The sequence below is a fragment of the Larimichthys crocea genome, chromosome XIII (genome assembly GCF_000972845.2).
Source record: "Larimichthys crocea isolate SSNF chromosome XIII, L_crocea_2.0, whole genome shotgun sequence".
Taxonomy (NCBI): Eukaryota; Metazoa; Chordata; class Actinopteri; family Sciaenidae; genus Larimichthys; species Larimichthys crocea.
Window position 1 is genome coordinate 37,769,115 of NC_040023.1, and position 24,515 is coordinate 37,793,629.

The window sequence follows — 24,515 nt, forward strand, 5'->3', positions numbered from 1 at the left end:
CTGTATTACAATATTCTACTGTTTTCAACATTCCACACTGTACTACAATATTCTACTGTTTTCAACATTCCACACTGTACTACAATATTCTACTGTTTTCAACATTCCACACTGTATTACAATATTCTACTGTTTTCAACATTCCACACTGTATTACAATATTCTGTTTTCAACATTCCACACTTTACTACAATATTGTATTTTTTTTAAGCTCATTTTAGATTCACATCAGACATTTCAGCAGAAGTCCAGATCCATCCATTTTCCTGGATGCAGTTTTCTAATTATCATTATCACCATTATTATTATTATTATTATTATTGTTGTTGTTGTTATTGTTATTGTTAATGGTCTCTGCAGATGTGTGTGTGTGTGTGGTTATTTTAGAAATATTCAAACATTTTGAATATGACTGTAAATATTTAAAACTCGAACACTGATGACGTGTTTCCGGTGGTGTGTTTACTGACATAGTGACGTTCACTGATTGCACAGATAACAAACCTCAGCTGTGTTTGTCTTTATTGACACTTCACAGACAGACAGGGACACCTTGCCTCATCGGCTCACCGTGAACGTCTCTTTCATTCGGCCTGAACGTAATGAACCAAAGGCCGGAGGAATGACTCGCAGCACGGCGCCTTATCTCCGCAGACAGCCCGCTGTCAGCGCCCGTACAGCGGGCTGTCTGCGGAGATAAGGCGCAGTTCAAATGTCTGCAGAACAAAACGTGAATCTGACATTAGACTGAAGCCGAATTAAAGAGGACGCCGTGATGTTTATCAGGACACGTGGTGACCTGTCCTGTGTGTGTGTGTGTGTGTGTGTCCGTGGAGACCGCACACACGTTAAAGTGTGACGTGTCTGAACCGAGTCTGGCTCTGTCTGCGGGCTAACCCCGTCTCACCTCCCCAGATCCCGATTTTCAGCTGGGACTTGTCCAGGTTCTCCACGTAGTCCCCGATGAACCTGTTCAGCAGGTCGCTGACCAGAGACTCGAAGACCATGACTGAGAGCTCCGGGTTGTACCCTGCTAAAGGGTTTGGGTCGCTGTCAGCCTTCACCTGATTTCCGCCTCAGATGACGAGAAATCAAGTTCTACGTCTCTGTGATCGTCTGCTGAGTTTGATCGATTAGTGCTGCCTGAGAGTTCACTGTGTGTGTGTGTGTGTGTGTGTGTGTGTGTGTGTGTGTGAGAGAGAGAGAGAGAGAGAGAGAGAGAGCATCGATCAGTCAGGTGACGGTGAGTCACACACGGAGGGTGTGACATCACTTCCTGTCAGCAGTGAAAGTAAAAACAATAATAGTGAAAATATATAAATATATGCATAGATATATACAGTCTGAAAGTTTATTATCATGATAATAAAACAAAAAACTATTATAGTCATTAATTATAACTATTATTATAATGTCTAAAACCTGGACGTACTCTCTGTGACGTCCCCACAGACTGTCTAAAACCTGGACGTAGTCTCTGTGACGTCCCCGCAAACATTGGAGACACTTCTGGAGCCAGCCTCAAGTGGACGACAAGAGGAACTGTAGTTTGTGGCTTCACTTAACAGACATGAAGGTTGCTGATTGGTTACAATCACACAATAATAGAATAAATATGAGCTGAAGATGATACAATTCCAACATGTTTAATTTCTCACAAGAACCACAGAACAGAACTCAAACTGTTTCAGAACCAGAATTTTCAATAATCTGAAATAATTAACATAATTAAAATTCACTGTATTACAATATTCTACTGTTTTCAACATTCCACACTGTATTACAATATTCTACACATTCACACATTCATATATGAATGTGTGAATGTGTATGAATGTGTGTGAATGTGTATGAATGTGTGTGAATGTGTGTGAATGTGTATGAATGTGTGAATGTGTGTGAATGTGTGTGAATGTGTGTGAATGTGTATGAATGTATGAATGTGTATGAATGTGTATGAATGTGTGAATGTGTGAATGTGTATGAATGTGTGAATGTGTATGAATGTGTGTGAATGTGTATGAATGTGTATGGATGTGTGAATGTGTGAATGTGTATGAATGTGTGAATGTGTATGAATGTGTATGAATGTGTGAATGTGTGTGAATGTGTATGAATGTGTGAATGTGTATGAATGTGTGTGAATGTGTATGAATGTGTGAATGTGTATGCATGTGTATGAATGTGTATGAATGTGTGTGAATGTGTATGAATGTGTATGAATGTGTGTGAATGTGTATGAATGTGTGTGAATGTGTATGAATGTGTGCGAATGTGTGCGAATGTGTATGAATGTGTATGAATGTGTGAATGTGCGTGAATGTGTATGAATGTGTGAATGTGTATGAATGTGTATGAATGTGTGAATGTGTGTGAATGTGTATGAATGTGTGAATGTGTATGAATGTGTGTGAATGCTTATGAATGTGTGAATGTGTGAATGTGTATGAATCTGTGAATGTGTGTGAATGTGTGAATATGTATGAATGTGTGTGAATGTGTGAATATGTATGAATGTGTGTGAATGTGTGAATATGTATGAATGTGTGAATGTGTATGAATGTGTGAATGTGTATGAATGTGTGTGAATGTGTGAATATGTATGAATGTGTGTGAATCTGTGAATGTGTATGAATGTGTGAATGTGTGAATGTGTGTGAATGTGTGAATGTGTGAATATGTATGAATGTGTGTGAATGTGTGAATGTGTGTGAATGTGTGTGAATGTGTGAATGTATGAATGTGTGTGAATGTGTGAATATGTATGAATGTGTGTGAATGTGATGTGTATGAATGTGTGAATGTGAATGTGTGTGAATGTGTGTGAATGTGTGTGAATGTATGAATGTGTGTGAATGTGTGTGAATGTGTGATGTGTATGAATGTGTGAATGTGTATGTGTGTGAATGTATGAATGTGTGTGAATGTGTGTGAATGTGTGAATATGTATATATGTAGTGTAACGTGCTTTGAGTGGTCAGAAGACTAGAAGGAAGATGTAAATATAACCATCATCATCCTCATCATTACATCATCACAACACACCAAACTATCATCATCTCTGCTTTAGTAACACACAGTCAGTCCTTCAGCAGTCAGACCTGGTTCTGGTCCTGGACCGTGGCCCCCCTGAACCCTCACTGAACACCGACACCAGATCCTTGACGCTGCCAGCGGCACGCTGCATCTCCTCCCCATCCTTCTTCGTCCTCGTCTTACTTGGGTTTGCGTTCAGACTCTTGGACCGCAGTGTCGGGAACATCCTGTCCTCCTCTGATGGTTCCTCCCCCTCGCTGTTACCATGGTGATTGTCGGATGGTCCAAACGTTTCCTCGTCCATTTCCTGTTTGTTTTTATCACCCATGCTCCCCTCCACCGATGAGTGAGGCATGCTGGGAGATCCAGAGGTCTGCTGTGAGCCTTCCTGGTCCTGGCCCTGGCCCTGGTCCTGATGGGTGGGGCTGCTGATGGACTTCCTGTGGGTGGAGCAGGTTGGAGAGTACTGTGTGACCTTTGACCTCTCCAGAGGGAAGGATGCCGCTGCCTCCAGCCGGGTTTTCTCTACGTTGCCATCCGGCAAATCGGGCTGAGGTGAGGTGGGGCGCGGGAGGTCGGGTCTCTGGTCCAGGTCGCAGGGGGAGATTCTGATGTCAATGCTGGACAGAGACTGCGTCCTCTCCTTCCGTCCTCTCACCTCCAGAGTTGACCCAAACTCCTTCACATCACCTGGAAACAGGAAGTTCACATCAGCTGGTTTCAGGATTCAGACGCGGTTCAGGATCAGCTGATCCACCTACCTTGTCTCTCTGGACTCAGCTGGACCTTCCTATCGCTGCCCTCCAGTTCTCCGGACACAGAGGTCCTGTCATCGTGGTCCAACTGGTACCTGTACAGACTGTATCCATCGGCGCTGTTGACGCTACCATGACGCAGAAGTGAAGCGGGCTCGCAGACCGAAGAGCCTCTGGAGCGCGAGCAGACAAAATCTGCCCGGTCAATGCCAGCCAGTTTCTCCAGAGCATTCATCATCCGACCCGAGAATTCTTCAAGCTGGGCCAGGCGGAGGTCAACGGTCTGCAGGGACGCCTTCATCGAGTGCTCACGCTCGTTCACCTCCTCCAGACGCATGAACATGTTCTCCACCCTGAACATGGACAGAACGTAGTTTGTTTCAGTTCGACTTGAATTTAAACTGTTGTTGTAAAAAAATTAATAAAAATGGTTTCATGGTAAATAATCTGAATAATTTTAATGTCTTTATTCCAGAAAATAAATCAAGTTTTTAAAATCAGTGATCAGTGCCAGATCGATTAGGGTCAACTCGTTAATCCAATCTGAATCAAACACGTTGCCCTCTGGTGGTATAATCTTTTTTTTTTAAATCTGTTTCACAGAAGAAAAACATTTTTTAAGAAAATTATCCTGGATTTTTCTGGATGATCCTGGATTATCCTGGAGAACATGATGCCCGATGTCTTCCTGACCTGTCTGAAGTGACTCTGATTCTCTCGTTGTTTGACGACTCTTTCTCATCGTCTTTCTCTCTGAAGTATTCCTCCACACACTGTTCCTCAAATTCATGAAGACTCTTCAACTCATCTGGACTCAGGATCAGCTCTGAAAAACAAACAGGTTTAATCTCAGGTTCAAACTCAGGTTTTAATCTGAAAAACAAACATTAAACTCAGGATCCATTTCAGGTTTAATCCCACACAGACTCAGATTATTTAATGTGAGTCCGAGCTGTGAATGACTTTGGATGGTTGACAGACTCAGTGACACAGGTCTTACGTAGTCGTCTCTCGCGGTCATCGTGGTCCCCGTTTGTCCTCCGGCAGCGGCAGCACAGCCTCCTCAGGACGATGTAGATGTGCGGGAGGACGATGAGCGGCGGTGGCAGTATGGGGCGGTCATGGAATGTCATGATCAGCTGATAGCGCTGGAACTTCCACACCTGGTTGGAGATGGACTTTACCTCGAAGAACGTGTTGCTGCGGGGACAAAGAAGATGGACGACAGTTTCATACATGTCTCCATCATCACATGTGTATACAGGAAGTGGACCAACAGGAAGTCTGAACACTGACTTGAAGACAGCGATCAGCAGGTTGACCAGCAGGATGTTGGCGACCAGCAGGTAACACGCCATGATGGCCGGAGTGAGCCACGCTCCAGGGATACACGGAGGAAGCTTCTTCCCATCTTCATCATACATATTGTCTCCGCATGGAGCTGAGACAAACAAATACACAGTCCAAACTTTGATTCAGATCTCCAAATGGAATAAAACTAAACAGGAAATGATGCACCTCGAAATCTGTCTGCTTCACATTAAAACATTTCAACAGGATCAGAAATAATTAACAAGCTGTAAACATTTACAGGAAGTACTTACGATTGATTTCCATTGCATAAACTGCCCGACAGCAGGGGAAGACAGAAAACCATCAAGAACCAATGATCTATCATCAATCATTGATCATAAACACAAACAGACTTTATGTTTAGGTTAAAATATATAGCATTTTTTATTTGTCACAATCCATTCCTCTGCTGCTTTGCCCTGCTGGATTTCATCAACTTGCTGGACTTGAGAGGTTAGGCATATCTCAGCCCCAAAAGACTGTGTTTAAGCCTGTTTTTGAACTGCATTCATTATTAACTGTTTGCTGAAAAGACTACTGAAGAAGAGATTAAAGGCCCATTACCAAACGATCCTGTGGTCTGGGTTACTGTAATTGGGTCCTCACACGGCCATTACATTATTGATCAGATTCATCAATTGGACAGAGGACAGACATGTCTCACTGTGTCTTACTATGAACTCTAGTCTTACGGTCTATGGAGTCTGAGAGCACGCCTCAGAGGGTTAAGACAAAGGACGGAGGTGATGACAGTGGACAGGTGAGGACAGAGGACAGAGTTGAGGACGGTGAGGACAGACGTGTCTCACGGTGTCTTACTATGAACTCTAGTCTTACGGTCTATGGAGTCTGCAAACACCTCTCCGTAGATCATCCAGTACGGCATGTAGAAGATGTTCCTGGCCAGCCGCCATGTTGGCTCTTCATCTGGATGAAGAATCGCCTGACGAGCAACGCCGAAACTCATCAAGACCACAAGCATGATGACCACGAAGTACAGCATGTCGATCATCTGGACCAGGAGACACAAGGATGGAAAGACCAGAGGACAATGTTAATGTAAAGTGTTAATATGTTAATGTTAATATTAGCCATGTAGCTAATGCACGCTAACGCAGAGACAATATCATGATGTCCATGTCTGTGATGTCATGGCATGCTGTGGTCGTACCATCTTCCCAATCATCATGACGTAGGGTCCGAGGTACTTGTTGACTCCAAAGATGTCGAGGACTCGGATGTACCAAAAGATGATGTCGACGCAGTAGATGACGCGTCCATAGCCCATCAATGGCTCATTCTGCAGCCGCAGCAGCAAACCTAGCAGGAACACCGAGATGGCCACCAGGTCTGTGATGTTCCAGTAATCCTCCAACCACACATTGATCTTCTGCTTCAATTTACCGGGCTCTGACATCAGTATCTGACCACAGAAGGGGAGGTGGGGTTATACCAGTCCACCATGAGACCAGTATCAGTACATCATGATACCAGTTTGTCAAGACCATGTTTACTTATCGTAGATATCTATATTTCCAGTTTTCCATTTACCTCTCATAGTAAAAAGTAAGTAGTGTTTCCTGTTTACCTGTCGTACTTTCTCCATGCCCAGAGTGATGATGTAAGAGATGACGATCCACTCCTGGAGAGATGGCCATCGCTCCATCTTCACCAAGATGATGTAATTATACAACATCAGGTAGACCAGGTATGAGATCTACACACACACACATACACATAAATATAGACTCAAGAGGTTTGTGGTGGAGTCAGGAAGTCTGTGGTGAAATCTGGAGGTTTGTGATGGGATCAAGTGTTGGCAAGCAAAGTTCTGGATGGTTCTGGATGTTGTGCCATAGAGGATGCTGGTGGAGGTGATGGAGGCATGGACGGGTTCTGGTGATTTGATATTCAAAGGAAAGGTTCTTGTCAAAGAGGACTCTGAGGTTCCAGCTGTGAGGGTGGAGTGGTTTTGGTGATGGACTCAGAGACGATGATTTGTTGCTGTGTTTCCAGGATGTCAGTGAGGCAGGTGGAGTCAAGGACAGAGGTGATGGATTTGGTGGAAATGTAGAGCTGGATGTTGTCTGCGGAGCGGGGCACGTAGAGACTGGGTCAGTACAGGATGTTCAGACATTTTCAGACTGACTGTGTTGAACCAGAATTTTGTGAACGGGGTATTGTAGAACTCGTAGATCTTCTTCCCGATCGGAGTCCTCCTCCGGACCTTCTTTTGTTCTTCTTCTTCGTCTCCTTTCTTTGACGTGGTGTCCACGTTGGAGACAGCATCCTGAAATAAATGGCCTCAGTCAGTTTCAAACTGAGAAGTGTCATGTGTAGCTGCTCCGTGCATCCATTACCTTGCTGGATTTGTTGTCATCCTCTTTGGTTTTCCCGCCCTCGCTTTCTCTAGATGAATGAAACGAAGCCTCATCTCCGAGACGAAATTCCAAGAGGAGAATTGCAGGAGGGAAGACGATCCCCAAGATCACCTGCAGACCGGACAAAGGTAAAACATCATCATCACTTTAAAACTTCAAGACAAAGAGACACAGTTCCTCTGTGCTGAGTCTGATTACATTACATTACATTACATTGCAATTAGCAGCTGCTTTTATCCAAAGCGACTTACAGAGGAGGACATAAGCTGAGAAAGGTGTAAAGGAGCACAGAGTAGTTGTTAGTTTTGTTAGTTTTGTTAGGCAGGGAAGCATTCTCGAAACAGAAAGGTTTTTACAAGTTTTTTAAAGGTAGAAAGGGATGTTGCTGTTCTAGTAGCCGTTGGTCATTCCACCATTTGGGGACGACCACAGAGAAGAGTTTAGAGTGACCTCGCTTTGCGAGAGGCGAGGGTACAACTAGATGGTTTGTATGAGCGGAGCGTAACGCCCTGGTCGGGACGTGAGCCTTTAGTAAGATGCTGAGATAGGCAGGGGCAGATCCAGACCCCGTACAGACCTGACCCAGGTCGCTCAGTACCTTGAGGCTGTTGCTCTTGCCCATCCTCAAACAGCCCATCCACATGTCGGTGAGCAGCATCTGGCTGCAGGTATGAGCAATAAAGTCTCTGTGTTTGGCAGCAACGGCAAGCTTCAGACAGGTGGAGTTACTCCAGTTCTTCAGCTCGTAGGTCAGAAGCTTCATGGCCACCTGCTCATCACGCTTGTATGACTGATCCAGGAGTTCATAGGCCAGCTGACCAAACTCCCTGAAACCAGAACACACAATGAATGTTGGCTCAGTTTGATTTGTTAGCTCAAAGGTTAGCTCTGTTAGCTCAATGTTTAGCTGTGTTAGCTCCACAGTTATCTCTCTGTGTGGCTCATGAGTTCTGTGGGTACCCATGAGTGTCCTGAACTGGTTCTGCAGTACTCACTTGGAGTTGTTCTCCAGGTCCTGGTAGATGTCGTCCACCAGTTCGCTCTGGGACGACTCGTGGGCCATGGCCTTATAGAGTTTACAGGCCACCAGTGCCTTGGCCATGGCCTCCTCGCCTCGCTGCCACAGGAACAGCGCCATCTTCTGGCGCTTCATGAGCACAGCCCACACCATTAGCTCATGGAACGGGTACTGAAACCGGCTGACCTCGGGGTCGTCCACGTCGATGTCCACCTCCTCCTCCTTCTTCTTGTTTTTCTTCCCCTTCGGACGGGGCTCGTCATCCTGCAGAGTCAACACAAGACCACGGGTCCACATGAGGCTACATGAGTTCCTCATAGGTCCACCTGAGTCCACCTGAGTTCTCATGGGTCCACACAGGTCCTCATGAGTTCACATGTCAGCTCAGATTATTTGCAGATGAATTAAAAGTCACAAACCTCCATCCCAAGAAGCTTCAGAGCTTTAGGCTGCAAGACAAAATACAAAATACAACACGTTAATCCAGAAACCTTTGAATGGACCAGAACTGTCCTTCAGGATCCTTCAGGTCCAGTTTGATGAGTCTTGTCATAAACGGGTATCAGATGGTCTTGGATCATTCTTGGATCAGTCTTGTCAGGTGTCTTGCCCTCTTGGGGCCTTTACAGGTTGTTGTAAACCAGTCTCAGGTGGTCTTGGTTCAGACTTTGGTCAGTCTTGTCTTGGATCAGGTGTCTCACCCTCTTGAGGGCATATATGTTGTTGTACAGGGTCCTGAAGCTCTTCCTGGTGTAATTGCAGTGATATCAGTCCTGTCTTGTTGTCTTGTGTCAGTCTTGGCCTGGTGTCAGTCTTGTCTTACCCTCTTGAGGCCATAAAGGTTGTTGTACAGGGTCCTGAAGCTCTTCCTGGTGTAGTTGCAGCGATAAGCTCCTCCCATCAGGAACTCGAGGACCAGGCCGATGTCAATGAGCGTGATCTGATAGTCCGGAGGAAGGTTTCCCTGAAACAGAACCAGTCAAGTCTTAATCTGAACCGTCTTTAGTAAAGACTTTGTTCATACTCAAACTCACCTTCTTCACGTCTCGGACCACAAAGTGCAGTGTGTTGGCCGGACCCAACTTCTACAAAACAAACAGGAAAGTCATCATCAACAAATCAGGAAAGATTTTGGAAAGTCATGGGACATTTGTGTTACATATATTTACGTCCATGTATATTTGAACACACAGACATTTTGTAATTTAAATATTTATGTCACAGTTAAATGATGAAAATGTATTTAACGTCTGCCAGCTTTAATTTGAAGACCCAAACTGGATGAAGAGTTTATGTACTACACTCTTTAATATGAAGCCAGCTAAGACTGCAAGCAAGAGACCAAACATGATTAAAGAGGTGATTCAGAAGTGGTTTCATGGATAGGTTTGATTTCTCATTATTTCTTCATTAATTAAGCAGGCTAAAAGGTCTGTGCGTCTGTCAGTCCGTCCCTCCCTCGTCAGGCACGTATTGGTTGAAGTCATATCCCTCTTTACTGAAAACTCTCTCTCCATCACTATTACCAGCACCATCTGTAAACATTCATGTCTCATTAATGCATGTTACTAACTAAACTTCTTCCCTGGAGTTTCTGTCTCTGTCGTCCAGCAGGTTCTCGTGGATCGTGGCTGCTGCTGTGGTCCTGCATGACGTCCACTACACATATTACTACTGTCATTATTGCTGCCATATCTCCATCACAGTTTATAGTTAGTTGATGATTTGCTGCTGCTGAGCATCTGTGTCTCTCTATCTCTATCACAGGTTCCACTGCTACTGTAATCATTTTAGCATTCATTGTAATTCATTGTCATTTTATCAGTCATTGTAATTCATTGTCATTTTATCAGTCATTGTAATTCATTGTCATTTTATCAGTCATTGTAATTCATTGTCATTTTATCAGTCATTGTAATTCATTGTCATTTTATCAGTCATTGTAATTCATTGTCATTTTATCATTCATTGTAATTCATTGTCATTTTGTCAGTCATTGTAATTGTACAATATGTTTGTGTTGATTTGTTCTGTACACGTGACATCTATTGCACGTCTGTCCGTCCTGGGAGAGGGATCCCTCCTCTGTGGCTCTTCCTGAGGTTTCTTCCACCTTTTTTCCCTGTTAAAGGTTTTTTGTGGGCAAGTTTTTCCTCACTGGAACCGAGGGTCTAAGGACAGAGGGTGTCACTCCCTGTACAGATTGTACTTTGTGACTTTGGGCTATACAAATAAAATCTGATCTGATTTGATTATTTAGCAAGCTGTCCAGCTCTTCATACCTGATACTCTGTCTTGGATGTCTGCCAATGTAATGGTTATTAGTTCTTGTTCTGGAGGATCGTTGTGGTCTGCTCTTAAATCCACTAGCCACTGAGCATTGGTGTTATGTGTTATGGTTTCTGCCCCGGGTAGATCCGTTCTGGTGTTATTACCCTGCCACTGAGAGTACACCCTAGATGACTCAGTGGAGAACATCCTGTTTATTCTCCTCACTTCTTTCTGTCTGTATAGATAGATATATTTTATTTATATAGATAGATATATTTTCTTTACATAAAGATAGTCTTATATATATTTTTTATATCTTGTTGAGTGATGTGTTTGAGGTCAGTGTGTGATGACCCACGCACTCTTTACAGATTATCAGATGACTGATGGATGATAATCTGCAGATCATCATGTCAGAGGTTAAAGCTTTTGTTTCATAACTCAGCACCACGACAACCACAGAAACAGCAGTCAGCAGTGCTGTACAGCTCCTCCAGGTGAGGTATTGATTCTTCACTGATCAGGTATCTCACCGTGTTGTACAGCTCTTCCAGACGAGGAATCGTCAGGAAGTGATGGATGTTGACACCGTTCTCAATCAACAGCTTCACAAAGTCGACTCTGTCCAACACCAGAGCGTCCATCATAGCCTGTTCCAGAGAGTGCACCTGCAAAACAACATGCAAAAAATATGAATAAATATAAACAATAAATATACATTTGTGAATAATTCATTTAATAATAATAATTCAGTGTTAGCCAGTTTAATTCCAGAATTACTTCAGTGTGGTTCAGGTTTTGTTTACCCAGCTGAGCAGCTCCAGTTTCCTTGGGTCAGTCTCCTCGGGTGGTTCTGGTTTGGTTTTTCCTCCCTTTCCTTTCTTCGCACGGGCCTTCCCTTTCCCTTTTCCTCCTCCTCCTCCTCCTCCTCCTCCAGCTGGTCGTTGGGTCATTGGACTTTTAGGTCGGTCCGTGTTTAAGGAGCTTACAGGCTGCAGAACATCCAACACCCAAGACATTCATGAAATATACAAGCGATTGAGATCAGAGACTTCAGACAAATGAAACAAAGTTTGCACAGGCAACAGAACTGAGCTCAGCAGCCAGACCGGATGAGGTTCGAGCTCAGCCTCTGTGACCAACAGGGAATAATGTTAGACTACTGAGGTGATTTACAGAATTTATGATGGAAACATTGATAAGTAGTGAACCACTAACTGTGGTTAGCTCCTTAGTAGGATGGATGCATGATGGGTGGATGAATGATGATGGATGGGTGGATGGATGGATATATGATGATGGATGGATGGATATATGATGATGGATGGGTGGATAGATGGATGTATCAGTGGACTCACAGGCCAGTGGTGTCCGTACACAAATATTTGACTGCGAGCGATGTCAACTCTGTTCCAGGCCAGAGCCAAACTCAGCTGATCAGATGCTGATGCATTCGTACCTGAAATGACATCAAACTGATCAGCTGTTCCTGAACGGCCCGACCCGGACTAATGTGAAACTCTAGGTACAGGAAGAGGAAATCAGAACCAAGGCTACAGGAGGCAGGAAACAGGACAGACCATGGTCTGATTGTTTGTTACCTTTGAGCAGAGCTGTCAGGATGGACATCTCAATGTCCTGCTGTCCTTCAGAACCCATCCGGAACACTGTGATCTACACACAGAACAAACAACAACACCGATCTATACACAGAACCTGTCCTTGTGTCTGTCCTCCTGTCTGTCTCTGTTCTTGTGCCTGTCTCTGTCCTCCTGTCTGTCTCTGTCCTTGTGTCTGTGTCACGGCTGGAACAATGGCTTGAACCCAAATGCACGACTCGGAAGACAAAGTACAAAACAAATCTTTTATTATCAAAGTTCAACAGAAAATAACTCACTGGGAGGAAAACACTAAATACTCTAAGAAAACAAAAACCACCCGAGAGGGAAAACCTATTAACAAAATCAGGGAAAAAATCACAAACAAAAAAACACTCTTACGAGGGAAAAAACTATGAAATACAAAGGCTAGGCAAAGTATCAAAGCAAAACACAAAACCTGATAATGCACAAGACAAGGACTTAGACGAATCTATGGAAAGGCGCTGGTTCTCTGGCACAAAGGACCAGACGAACTGGCAACAGACAACGGGAGACGCAGACAATATATACACAGGGTAACAGGTGGAAACAATCAGGGCAGGGAAGACATTCAGACTGGTGACACATAGGGAAGGGCAAGTGACCTGAAACGAGAGGAGAGTTACCTTTCAAAATAAAACCGGAAATGACAAGACAACATTGACACAAGACAACCTAAACATAGCCAGCTTTATTAGTCATGACAGTCTGTGTCTGTCCTCATGTCTGTCTCTGTCCTTGTGTCTGTGTCTGTCCTCCTGTCTGTCTCTGTCCTTGTGGCTGTCTCAGAGCAGAGACACGTGTCCGTGCATCATTTTAATCTGACAAAAATCATTTTTAGTGAATTGATTTAATGCAAACGTTCGACCAGCTGTTCTTAGGAAGAAGCAGAGGATTGTGGGATTAAATAAACGGCCGTGGGTCACAGAACAATCTCTGTTAAGTGGTGCAGTTTTGGATCAAAGGTCAAACCTTCGCCATTATGTTAATGTCACAACGACAGGGTCACAGAGCAGGAAGGAGCTGTGCAATACCTAGGATTCATAGTGCATGTCACTGAGTTGGATGTCATCCTCCATCGTCTGTTTAACCTTGAAGAACAATGTCCTGGTCTACATATATGTCATATACATCTATGTGTGTGTGTACACATGTGATAAAATAATGTAATAATTCATTTTCCTGCTCTGCATTTGTGGTTCCCACTCTGTCATTTTTTTTCAATTCAGTTTTATTTATATTGCTTCATATCATAACAAAGTTATCTCATTCCCCTGCAGTCTAGTCCTGTAGCAGCATAACTAAGAGATGACCTGAGCCCTACCTATAAGCTCTATCAAAAAGGAAACTCTTAAGTCTTATAAGCTCTTTTAGATATGATGGTGCCTGACCATGAAGAGCTTTGTAAGTAAGGAGAAGAATTTAAATTCTATTCTAGATTTAACAGGTAGCCAGTGCAACGAAGCCAGAATGGGAGAGATGTGATCTCTGATCTTGGTTCCTGTCAGAACACGTGCAGCAGCATTCTGAATTAACTGCAAAGTCCTAAGACTTATTGGAGCAGCCTGATAACAAAGAGTTACAATAGTCCAGCCTTGAAGTAACAAATGCGTGGACTAGTTTTTCTGCATCCGCTTGAGATACTGATCAAAGACAACTCCAAGATTCTTTACAGTGGAGCTGGAGGCCAGGGTGATCCCGTCTAAAGTAACTAAGTCTCTAGAAAGAGAGTTTCTGAGGTGTTTGGGTCCAATTACAAGAACTTCAGTTTTGTCTGAATTTAACAGAAAATTGTATCATCCAACTTTTTATATCCTTAAGACATGCTTAAACTTTAGTTAACTGATTGGATTCGATAAATATCATTGGGTGTGATCGGCATAACAATGAAAATTAACGGAGTGATTCCTAATGAATCAAATCAATTTTTATTTGTATAGCCCAAAGTCACAAAGTCCATTTTCCTCTGAGGGCTTTACAATCTGTACAGGGAGTGACACCCTCTGTCCTTAGACCCTCGGTTCCAGTGAGGAAAAACTTGCTCACAAAAACCTTTAACAGGGAAAAAAGGTGGAAGAAACCTCAGGAAGAGCCACAGAGGAGGGATCCCTCTCCCAGGACGGACAGACGTGCAATAGATGACACGTGTACAGAACAAATCAACACAAACATATTGTACAATTACAATGACTGATAAAATGACAATGAATTACAATGACTGATAAAATGACAATGAATTACAATGAATGATAAAATGACAATGAATTACAATGACTGATAAAATGATTACAGTAGCAGTGGAACCTGTGATAGAGATAGAGAGACACAGATGCTCCTGATGAAGCATATATAAACTGAATAGAAGTGGTCCTAGTACAGAACCTTGTGGGACTCCATGACAAACTTTGGTATGCATGGAGGATTCATCATTGACGTGAACAAACTGAGATCGATCTAAGAAATACGACTTAAACCAGCTTAGGGCGGTTCCTTTGATGCCGTTTGATGTTCCAGTCTCTGTAAAGAATTTGATGGTCAATGGTGTCAAGTGCAGCACTAAGTCTAACAGGACAAGTACAGAGTGAGTCTTTGTCTGATGCCATTAGGAGGTAATTTGTAACTTTGACTAATGCGGTCTCTGTGCTATGATGCACTCTAAATCCTGACTGGAAATCCTCAAATAGACTATTGTTATGGAGAAAGTCACACAGCTGATTAGCTACAGCTTTCTCAAGTATCTTAGACAGAAAGGGAAGGTTTGATATCGGTCTGTAGTTGGCTAAGACCTCTGGGTCTAGAGTGGGCTTTTTAAGAAGAGGTTTAATTATGTTTTAAGATTATCTTGCCAGACTAGATGAGATTCTTCCAGTTTAGTGGCCATTTGCGTTCAGATTTACGTGCCTCTTGCTTAATTTACGAGTCTGCTGGCTATACCATGGTGCTAATCCCTTTGTTTAATTTGTCTTTTTCAGAGGTGCAATAGAGTCTAGAGTTGTCCGTAATGAGCCTGTAGTACTATCAGCAAGATGATCTATTTGTGAGGGGCTAAAGGAAGCAGACAAGTCCTCTGTTACAGTTAGACATGGCATTGAATTCAATGCTGAAGGAATCACTTCCTTAAATTTGCCTACAGCACTATGAGATTAAGTAGATTAAGTTTTTATGATGAACTCCTCTTCTGTTTGTTTTATCTTTAAATAATGTAGGTGGACGGGGGACAGACACAGTCTCTATACTAAAGGACTGGGTGGACGGGGACAGACACAGTCTCTATACTAAAGGACTGGGTGGACGGGGGACAGACACAGTCTCTATACTAAAGGATTGGGTGGGCAGCTGCTCTAATGGAGGCACAGAGAAGCGTGTAAGGCTGCAGCTCTGCTTCCTGGTCTCAACTCTGGGTTGTCGACATGGTTTTGGTCAGCTAATAAACTTGGCCATATTTCTAGATATGAGAGTTGCTCCATCCAAAGTGGGATGGATGCCGTCTCTCCTAATCAGACCAGGTTTTCCCTAGAAAGGTGTCCAATTATCTATGAAGCCCACATCATTTGCTGGACACCACCTCGACAGCCAGCGGTGAAATGACGACATGCGGCTACACATGTCATCACTGGTCACATTGGGGAGGGGACCAGAGAAAACAGGTCAGTGTTCAGGTCCTGGTCTTGTTTCATACGTCATTCTTTAACAGGGTTTGTGTTTGTGCAGACTGAATGTGAATGTCTATGTCTATGTCTCCTCTGAACGAAATCCAGATTACATATATTTATATTTATTAATATATTTTATTGTATTAATATCAATCTGAGTTCATGGTTCGGTTCATGGAGATAAATGAATGAATTTACTGTGACACAGATGACAGTACGAGGTCAGAATAAACAACAACACCTTTAAGGTTAAACACAAACACAATGTAGAACGTGTTGGAAATTAATTTAAATGAGCACAGAATATAGAACATGATAATGTCATGTTAAAATCATGTTAATGTCGTGTTAATGCTGTGTTAACACTGCTACCTGCAGTGAACCTACCAGAGCTCTTTTCTTCATGCACTCCATCACCATCAGGAAGATCTGCTGCGCCTGGCTGCGGCTGTAGTTAAAGGTTTTCTGGATGGTGACCAGCAGCTGATCTTTGACGCCGTCACTCAGCAACCTGTGCAGGAGAAACTCAGACAGTCATGTGATGTTGGCAGCTTCAGACTCTTTAGAAAACCAAACTGTGATGAATGTAATGATCTCATCAATGAATGTGACTCACCCGTCCTCCTCGCAGTATCTGTGTGCAAAAGAAATGATGTCAGAGGCTCGGCCACTGCCGTCACAGACGACAACAGGGACTGGAGGCTCCTCCTTCAGACTCTCCAATACGATTGAGATGGCGTTTGGACCACCTTCCAGGATCAGACAGACCACAGGGACGCCCTGACCCAGACCTGAAACATCCCACACCAAACACTCACAGCACCTGGACTGCTACCACCTGCAAGGTCACATGACCACTCTGTGTGGTGGAGTTATTCAATGATGTTACAAACAATGCTAAGATAATTTTGGCTTTAGTAACACTGTCTGCACATTTTGCTGCTGCATTCTGTTTGCAGCTAGGCTAGGCTAGGCTAACAGCCTCCCCCCTGCTAAGCTAGGCTAGGAGTCACACCTGCTCTCGGGCTCTGTGCTAGCAAAGGTAAGTGTGTTCTTGGTTGAAGCGAGAGGTGACGGCTGAGCTTTCCTTTGCTGTCCCTGCCTTACAGACAGCTCCAATCATAGGATGACAAAGGGAAACACACAGGTCACATGATCAGTCACATGATGGGTCATATGGACACAGCAGGTGGGACTGATGAGCCATGACAGGAAACCAGAGGGAGAATTCATCAAATGTCTTTTATCACCACCTGAAGTCCTCCAACCCAACCCTGTCATTCTCGGGACAGCAGTGATTGGTTGTTTCAGTGGTCACCTGTTGCAATTGTGGGACTCACGTGTGTTGATCTTCTGCAGGGCGATGTGTTTCTCCAGCTGCCGGCGGAGGCGGACTTCAGCACCGTACTTCCCGTTGGTCCCATTATCTGCCAGGATGAAGTGGGAGTGGCTGCCGTTCAGGACTGACAGCTTGCTGAGCGGGTTGGACATGGTCTGATAGGGCCGGGTCACCTGGAACAGACAGACATGGTCAGACATTGGTCCCATCAGAGGTGGGCAGAGTCACAGCTGAGACTTAAGTCTTAATGAGGTGATGAGTTCTCGTTGGTTCTGGTTTAGTGTCGTTCAGTCCAGTTTAGTCTAAATCAGTCCACCGCTCTGGTTTGTCTTACGTCTCTTCCAATCAGGTCTTCTTTGTTCTCGATGATGCCCCACGGTGCGATGCCGATCGCACAGACTTTTCCTCTGGATTTTGACGAATGATCTTTAAGAGCGTCTCCAACATGGCGGATCACTCCTGAAAGACCACAGGGCATGATCAGGGTCCAGGTACAAGGTCCACAGTCCAGGGTCCAGGCACAGGGTCAAGGTCCAGGTACAAGGTCCAAGAATTCATAAAGACAAGATTTTATATCATCAAGTGTTGGTCAGGTGAACATGTCTCCCAAACATGTTAAAGAACGTGTTAACATATTAAAGAACATGTTGTTTGTAAGCCGCTGTATCGTACCAGTACTGACTCCCCCGGTGAAGATCCAAGCTCCGGTGGTCACGGCTGCTTTGATCAGTCCTTTCCCAAAAACCTGCTTCAGTTTAGGGGGAAGGTCGAAGTTTTGCAGGCCTCCGTGGACGGAGATGAGCAGTGTGGGAAGCTCCAGCTGCCAGTCCTTCACCATGAGATGGAGCAGATGGTCTGGTTTGGAGTCATAGGAGACTCGGATGTACTGCAGGAAGAAGAGGAGGATGGAGAAGAGGAGGAGGATGATGAAGAACAGTTGTTAGTGAACTTGTGTGGTTGATGACAGATTAACATGGTATCTGATGTGTTGAAGCACCATGGCTTTGTTGATGAGTCCTCCTCCCTGAAACTCAATGACTCCATAGGCGTCAGTCGGGGATGGCTGAGTGTGTTTGAGGGGGTTCCATCTCTCTACAGGTTGGACCTCCAGCTGAACCAGAGGAGCCCCATCATCTTTGCACCCTGGTAAGATGGACGTGTGCTGCGTCACCACCTGACCACAACTGCACCTGAACCACATCAACAAATAGATGATAATTTATTAGAAAGAGTTAACTTCAGGTTAACTAACTGAGCTAACAGTGAGTCAGTACCTGTTGGTGTCTTTGCTGAGAATAATTTGGACACATTCTCTCTTCTGGAAAGTTCTCTCGATCCATGCTCTCTGGATCTGAAACAGGAAGCAAACATGTAGAGATCAGATCATTAAGGTTATTAAATGAATTTATGAATGAAGATTTTTATGAAGATTTTGGATGTAACCCTAAAACATGATAAATATTCTGATGTAATAAGGTTTGATCTGATTGGACGATGATCTTTAATTTCAGATTAGCATTTTAAAAAAAAAAGTTTCAAAGTCTGAATTTTAAAACCTGGATCTAGATTAACCAGAATCACTCAACGTAATCATTGACTGTTGGTCGGCCTCTGTGCCGGTCTTTGTCCAGTGGCTCCCCAAATTCAGCTGAAACATAAAGCCTCTCATGTCTCATCGCTGGTCTCTGTGACCGTCTGAGTCCTGCTCTTGGCTCTGGTCTCAGTCTTAGTGCTAGTCTCTGTGACAGTCTCAGTTCCTAGTCTCGTAGCCTGTGTCTCTGTGATCTGTCTAATTAGTCCAGAGCTTGATTTCTCTCTGAAATCCTCTTAACCTCTAAATCCATGAGAACGCTGATGGAGGATTAACATGAAGTACACAGCAGCTGAGCTTTTATTGTCTCTGTCACATGAACAATGAAGCATTACCATTATCACTATCCTCACCACCATCTTCATCATCACATCTTCATCCCTTCAGACTGCAGCAGAGTTCTCCTGAGAACGTCGCTCAGATCAAACAAATTAAAGTTTGTTTTAATTTAAAGATCTTTTTGTGACTTTTGTAGATTTTTAATCTGAGTTTCAACCAACGCCAATAAATCAGATTTTTATAAAAAATTCAATCAAATCTCTGAGCGCTGAAATCTGATTGGAGGAAGAGGTCAAAACAGGAAGCTGTTGTAGATAATTAACTTCAGTCAGAGAGTCTCTGATGACATTTATCTTCATGTTAATGTTAAACTGTGGACGTGTATCAGCATCAGTCAGAGTAAATGAATACATTTAAGTTTTTTAGGACTTGAGAGAAAAGACAAAATGCTTTTTAGTTCTTAACAGAACATCTGATCATCTTTGGACCGGAGACCATAAGCCTGATCCAAGAGGACCTGACCTGATTCACAGACCTCTGAGATGCTTCTTCATCATCTTCATTATCTTTTATCATCCTTCTTTTCAGAAGAATCATAAATGTGTGACGACAGCAGTACGTCTTGTCTCATCTCTACAAGAACGTCTTTTTCTCTGACCAGACCATACCAGACAGCTTTATGAGGGCCGGGCAGGTTTATGAGGCTCCAACAGTCCAGGCTGGTCCCTGGTCCTGATTTCTGGTCCAAAGTCTTTGGTTCAGTGTAGATCATCAGAGCAGCTCCAGCACAGGGAAGTGGCTGATGTGATGCAGCTGATCAATTTCATGTGACCAGCATGTGAGGCAGCAGGCCTCCTTGCTGGAGCCGGTCTCATGACTCGGTCCAAGCTAATCTTTCTGAGAGTCTCATGAGCCACGGAATATTTTCATTCAGACCGACCTGGACCCAGAATCATCAAATCATCATCATCATCAAAGGGTCCAGGGCGTTCAGAGCGTCCACGTTCTTCACAACAGTTTTTCACAGATTCTTTCTCTTGTCATTTTACGTTGACAAACATTATTCTTAAATTGTTGCTCTATTTTCTTTCTATTTTCTAGCTAATGCTAAAATTAATTTAAATGCTAATATACTAATTAACATTAGCCACAAAAAATTAAACACATGGTAATTGTTAACAAGCTAATGTTAATTTCTAGCACGGCAGCACTAGCTGCTCCTGTGTCTAAATAAACATGTTAAAAATGACTGTTTGAGGTGTGCTTTTTGAATACAGACCCCCGGCAACAGCCCACTCGTCACTCTTGTCGTCAAATTTCTGCGCGAATTTTCTAGTTACTATTTATATTATGGTCACTACTCTATAGCAATAATACTATTATTTATATTATGGTCACTTTCTTTGCAAAATTACTTACACTATGATGATAATGATGATGATGATAGGGGCTTTATTTTGTCATTGTAGCAGTACAAGTACAGTACAACGAAATTGCAAACCAGTCTGTCCATACAAATAATACATGTAATATGACAAGTGGGGGAGGACAGGACAGTGTATGGTAGCCAAAGGAAAGAAGAAAAAAAGGGATACAACATGGGGAGAGGGGAGGAGAAAAAAGAACAACCCACAGACTGTGCTCCTGTAAGGAGTACAGTCTGGGAGCAGGACAAAAACACCTCAGCAGTTTTAGCACATATACAGTACACTCTACAAGATGAGACACATCACTAGCAACCAGGGGATAGGGGATGGGGGGTTTGAGTAATCCCAGCACAGACACGCAGCCATCCGGTCCTGCAGCCAGAGGGCGCTGGTCACAGACCCGCCTTGTCAGGCTGGGGGGAACAAGCGGTGAAGGCGGGGGGATGTGGGTAGGGCAGTGAAAGCATATCTGTAAGTCTGTGCATGTGTGCGTAAGCCTGGAGACGTGCCCCGCCCTGTCCGTAATCGTGGAGTCTCAGTCCACAGATGTTATGGCGATGGCATGGCAGTTGCTATGGAGACAGCCTTGATCAGGCCATGGCAGAACAGTCAACAAGTGTCAGTGGGAGATAGGGGAGTAGGGGAGTCGGGCAAAGAGCGTCTCGCTGTAGTGATCTTCCGGGGGAGTTGTTATTCCAGCAGAAGCCTTGGCCAAGGCTCTGCAGGTGTGGGGAGGTCAAGATAAGATTGGAATTTGTTTGGTCTTGGGGCCCCGTAGCTGCGTTATCCGCTACAGGCTCTCTCAGCCAGCTTGGTCTCCAAAACGATCCATTTGCCTTTGCAAAACTGTCAGCTTCTCCATGATGTAACCCATATCCTGGTCCCGTAATGGTGACCATGTTCCGGTTCATAGTCTCTGTGATGTCGTCCACCTTGCGATTCAACGCTGTGATGTTATCCGCGTTGTTGCGATCCAACACTCCGATGTTATCCGTATTCCGGTGCACGGCCTCATTCAGGTTTCCGACAGCTCTGCTCAGAGCCTCAATCATTGCTGGCAGCGTAATGGGGCTTTGCACGGCTATCAGCATTTTCCGCATGCCTCGATGAATCAGTGCCATGCCCGCTCCAATCAGCAAGACACTTGTCATCAACAATCCGAATAGAAAGATGTCTTCAACGTCCTCCACAGAAAGAGCCGCCAGACACACGACCCGCCACTTCTCCCAGGCGTCCATCGAGTAACCAGCTGCAAACGTTCCGGCAGGACATACAGGTTCCCCCGAACCCGGGCTTCTCGTTGAGAAGATGGTGTCAATTGCGTTTAGAGACCAATTGATCAGATCCATGATGTTGATAGTTTGGAGAGCAGTACAAGGAGAGTCTCTTCAATAGTAGACAAAAGACTAGACACAGACAGGAGAGCAGGCAAGGCCAAGGGGAGGAGAGGAGGAGAAGATGCGACCGCCTTCGTTGAGAGCCAAACGAGTCATTTTACACTACAATACTCTTTATATATCATGCCACTTTTTATGCCACTCAGTACTTATCTGTTTTTGAAGGTTGATTTTTCGTGGTTAATGTGTAGTTATAGATACTTCTGTCCATTTCATTTCTGTCTGTTTATTGTGTTTTGGCCTCTTCTACTTTTGTTTTTCTATCTTGCTGCTGTTACAAGTGAATTTCCCCGTGGTGGGATAAATAAAGTATATATCTAATCCAGACAGACAGACAGACAGACAGACTGACTGACTGACTGACTTTAAACCTCAGACCAACAGTATTTAGGAACCCCTCCCATATTTACCTCACAAACACTGTCACAGTCATGTGCCTCACCTGTTGACAGGTAACGTCATTCACTGTGAGATTTTCCACCAGCTGTTTGGTTTCAGCTGCTCACAACTTTTAAATACTTTGTTCAGGTAACAAATCATCAAAATGTAACAGCTGTTTAATAATCAAACATCAATAGAAGCTTCATGAATGAACTGATTTGTCCTGTGTGTGTGTATTTAATGAGCTGAGCTTAATGAGTGCTCATTAAGGTTCACTCTGTGTGTTTAACATGACTCATCATTAAACCCTAAGACCACCAGTTTTTATACCTCAGATTAACAGTCTTTAAGATTCAGTCATAACAGTCTTACTTTCTGTGAACCAGATGATGCGCTGCGTTTGATCGACGAGCGTTTCAAAGATCCGTTCGTTCCTCTCCTCCCTCTGTTGTCCATGTTGATCACGTTCAACTGTCTACGTTCATGTCCCGTATCTTTTAGCCTCCTCTTTCCCGTCCTGTGGTCTTCCTGTAGTCGTCCTGTGGTCTGTACTGTGGTCTGTACTGTGGTCCAGCCTTGGTGCTGCGTTCAGGCATCTGTTGGTGGGCTGTGATGTGACAGGCAGACTGAGACCCCGTCCTCTCTCTCTCTAATCTGGATTAGTGGACTCAGAGGGCTGCTGCTCTTTAATGGATGGAGATTTGATAAATGTGATTGAACGTAAATCTAATTCAGACAGATTATTTCCAACAATATTTAAGTCCAACAATGAGTCCATCAATAAGTCCAACAATGAGTCCAACATTAAGTCCAACAATGAGTCCAACAATAAGTCCAACAACGAGTCCAACAATGAGTCCAACAACAAGTCCAACAACGAGTCCAACAACGAGTCCAACAATGAGTCCAACAATAAGTCCAACAACAAGTCCAACAATGAGTCCAACAACAAGTCCAACAACGTGTCCAACAATGAGTCCAACAATGAGTCCAACAAGTCCAACAACGTGTCCAACAATGAGTCCAACAATGAGTCCAACAACAAGTCCAACAACGAGTCCAACAATAAGTCCCACAATGAGTCCAACAACAAGTCCAACAATGAGTCCATTAATAAGTCCCACAATGAGTCCAACAATAAGTCCAACAATGAGTCCATCAATAAGTCCAACAATGAGTCCATCAATGAGTCCAACAAGTCCAACACTGACATTTTTGACAGATTTTTGAAAAATGTATAAATCTGTCAGTCTGTCTGAAAATCAGTCCAAAACACAGAACATGTTGGGGTTCAGGCAGAACCAGAACACGAGACTTGGACTCAGAGTGAACTGGTCCAGATCATCAGTTTAATAAAATTAATGTAGAAAAGAACCCCAAATAAAACAACAAATAAAAGACAAAGAACATCAAAAACCACAAGAGTCCGATCAGATGTAAGACATCAAACATTTACTTCATCTACTCATTCTGTGAGTTTCTCCTGAATCAAAGAGGAGAACTCTGCAGATGAACCTTGTGGTTCATATTGGTTCGTGTTGGTTCGCATTGGCTTGTGTTGGTTCGTGTTGGCTTGTGTTGGTTTGTCTTGGTTCATGTTGTTTTTTTGGTTCCTGATAATCTGAGTCATCCTGAGTTCAGCCAGGCAGAGGACTGCTGAATCGGACTGATGTCGGTCTGAAGACTTAGGGATGCCTCGCTTAAATCACAGAGGTCATGAACAATCGAATGGGTCGAAGCTAGTCGCCATCAACTGAAGGAGTTCAAGTATCTCAGAGTCTTCAGTTCTCTGTTTTGGTCACAAGTTACAGGCAGATCGGTGCAGTGTCAGCAGTTGGTCCGAACTGTTGTGGTTCAGATTTAGCTGAGACAGTCTATCTATGTTCCATCCCTCACCTGTGGTTAAAGTTTGAATGAGCTTCCTCTGTTGAGTCTTTAAAGAACACATGAACGAACGCTAACCTGCAGTCAGCTGAAACAGAGACTTTGAACAC

At 43.8% G+C, this 24,515-nt stretch overlaps 2 protein-coding genes across 7 annotated transcripts in view; both read right to left on the reverse strand.

Annotated features, from left to right (window-relative positions):
* Positions 1-1,150, reverse strand: part of vps13c (vacuolar protein sorting 13 homolog C) — a 54,730-nt gene extending 53,580 nt beyond the window's left edge. For 4 of the 6 annotated variants that reach the window (XM_027287448.1, XM_027287444.1, XM_027287443.1 and 1 more), the window contains exon 1: positions 908-1,145. In XM_027287448.1, coding sequence (XP_027143249.1) covers positions 908-1,007 — 100 coding nt within the window. In that variant the 5' untranslated portion in view covers positions 1,008-1,145. Of the gene's footprint in view, positions 1-907 lie in introns of all 6 variants that reach the window. The other 2 variants (XR_003463661.1, XM_027287446.1) reach the window with 2 other exon arrangements.
* Positions 1,151-2,971: 1,821 nt separating this feature from the next.
* Positions 2,972-22,977, reverse strand: LOC104938616 (transient receptor potential cation channel subfamily M member 1). The gene is made up of 28 exons (XM_019262991.2): positions 22,894-22,977; positions 18,721-18,797; positions 18,444-18,636; positions 18,119-18,332; positions 17,781-17,905; positions 17,448-17,619; positions 16,724-16,898; positions 16,495-16,618; positions 12,416-12,488; positions 12,173-12,273; positions 11,621-11,806; positions 11,348-11,482; positions 9,578-9,628; positions 9,367-9,507; positions 8,963-8,992; positions 8,521-8,807; positions 8,124-8,352; positions 7,505-7,636; positions 7,294-7,434; positions 6,733-6,861; positions 6,316-6,567; positions 5,982-6,156; positions 5,396-5,416; positions 5,088-5,232; positions 4,792-4,991; positions 4,485-4,617; positions 3,798-4,144; positions 2,972-3,726 (listed from the first exon to the last, which is right to left on the reverse strand). Exons 1-28 carry the CDS (start codon positions 22,975-22,977, stop codon positions 3,089-3,091), a joined length of 4,710 nt encoding a protein of 1,569 aa, XP_019118536.1. The 3' UTR covers positions 2,972-3,088.
* Positions 22,978-24,515: the final 1,538 nt, after the last annotated feature.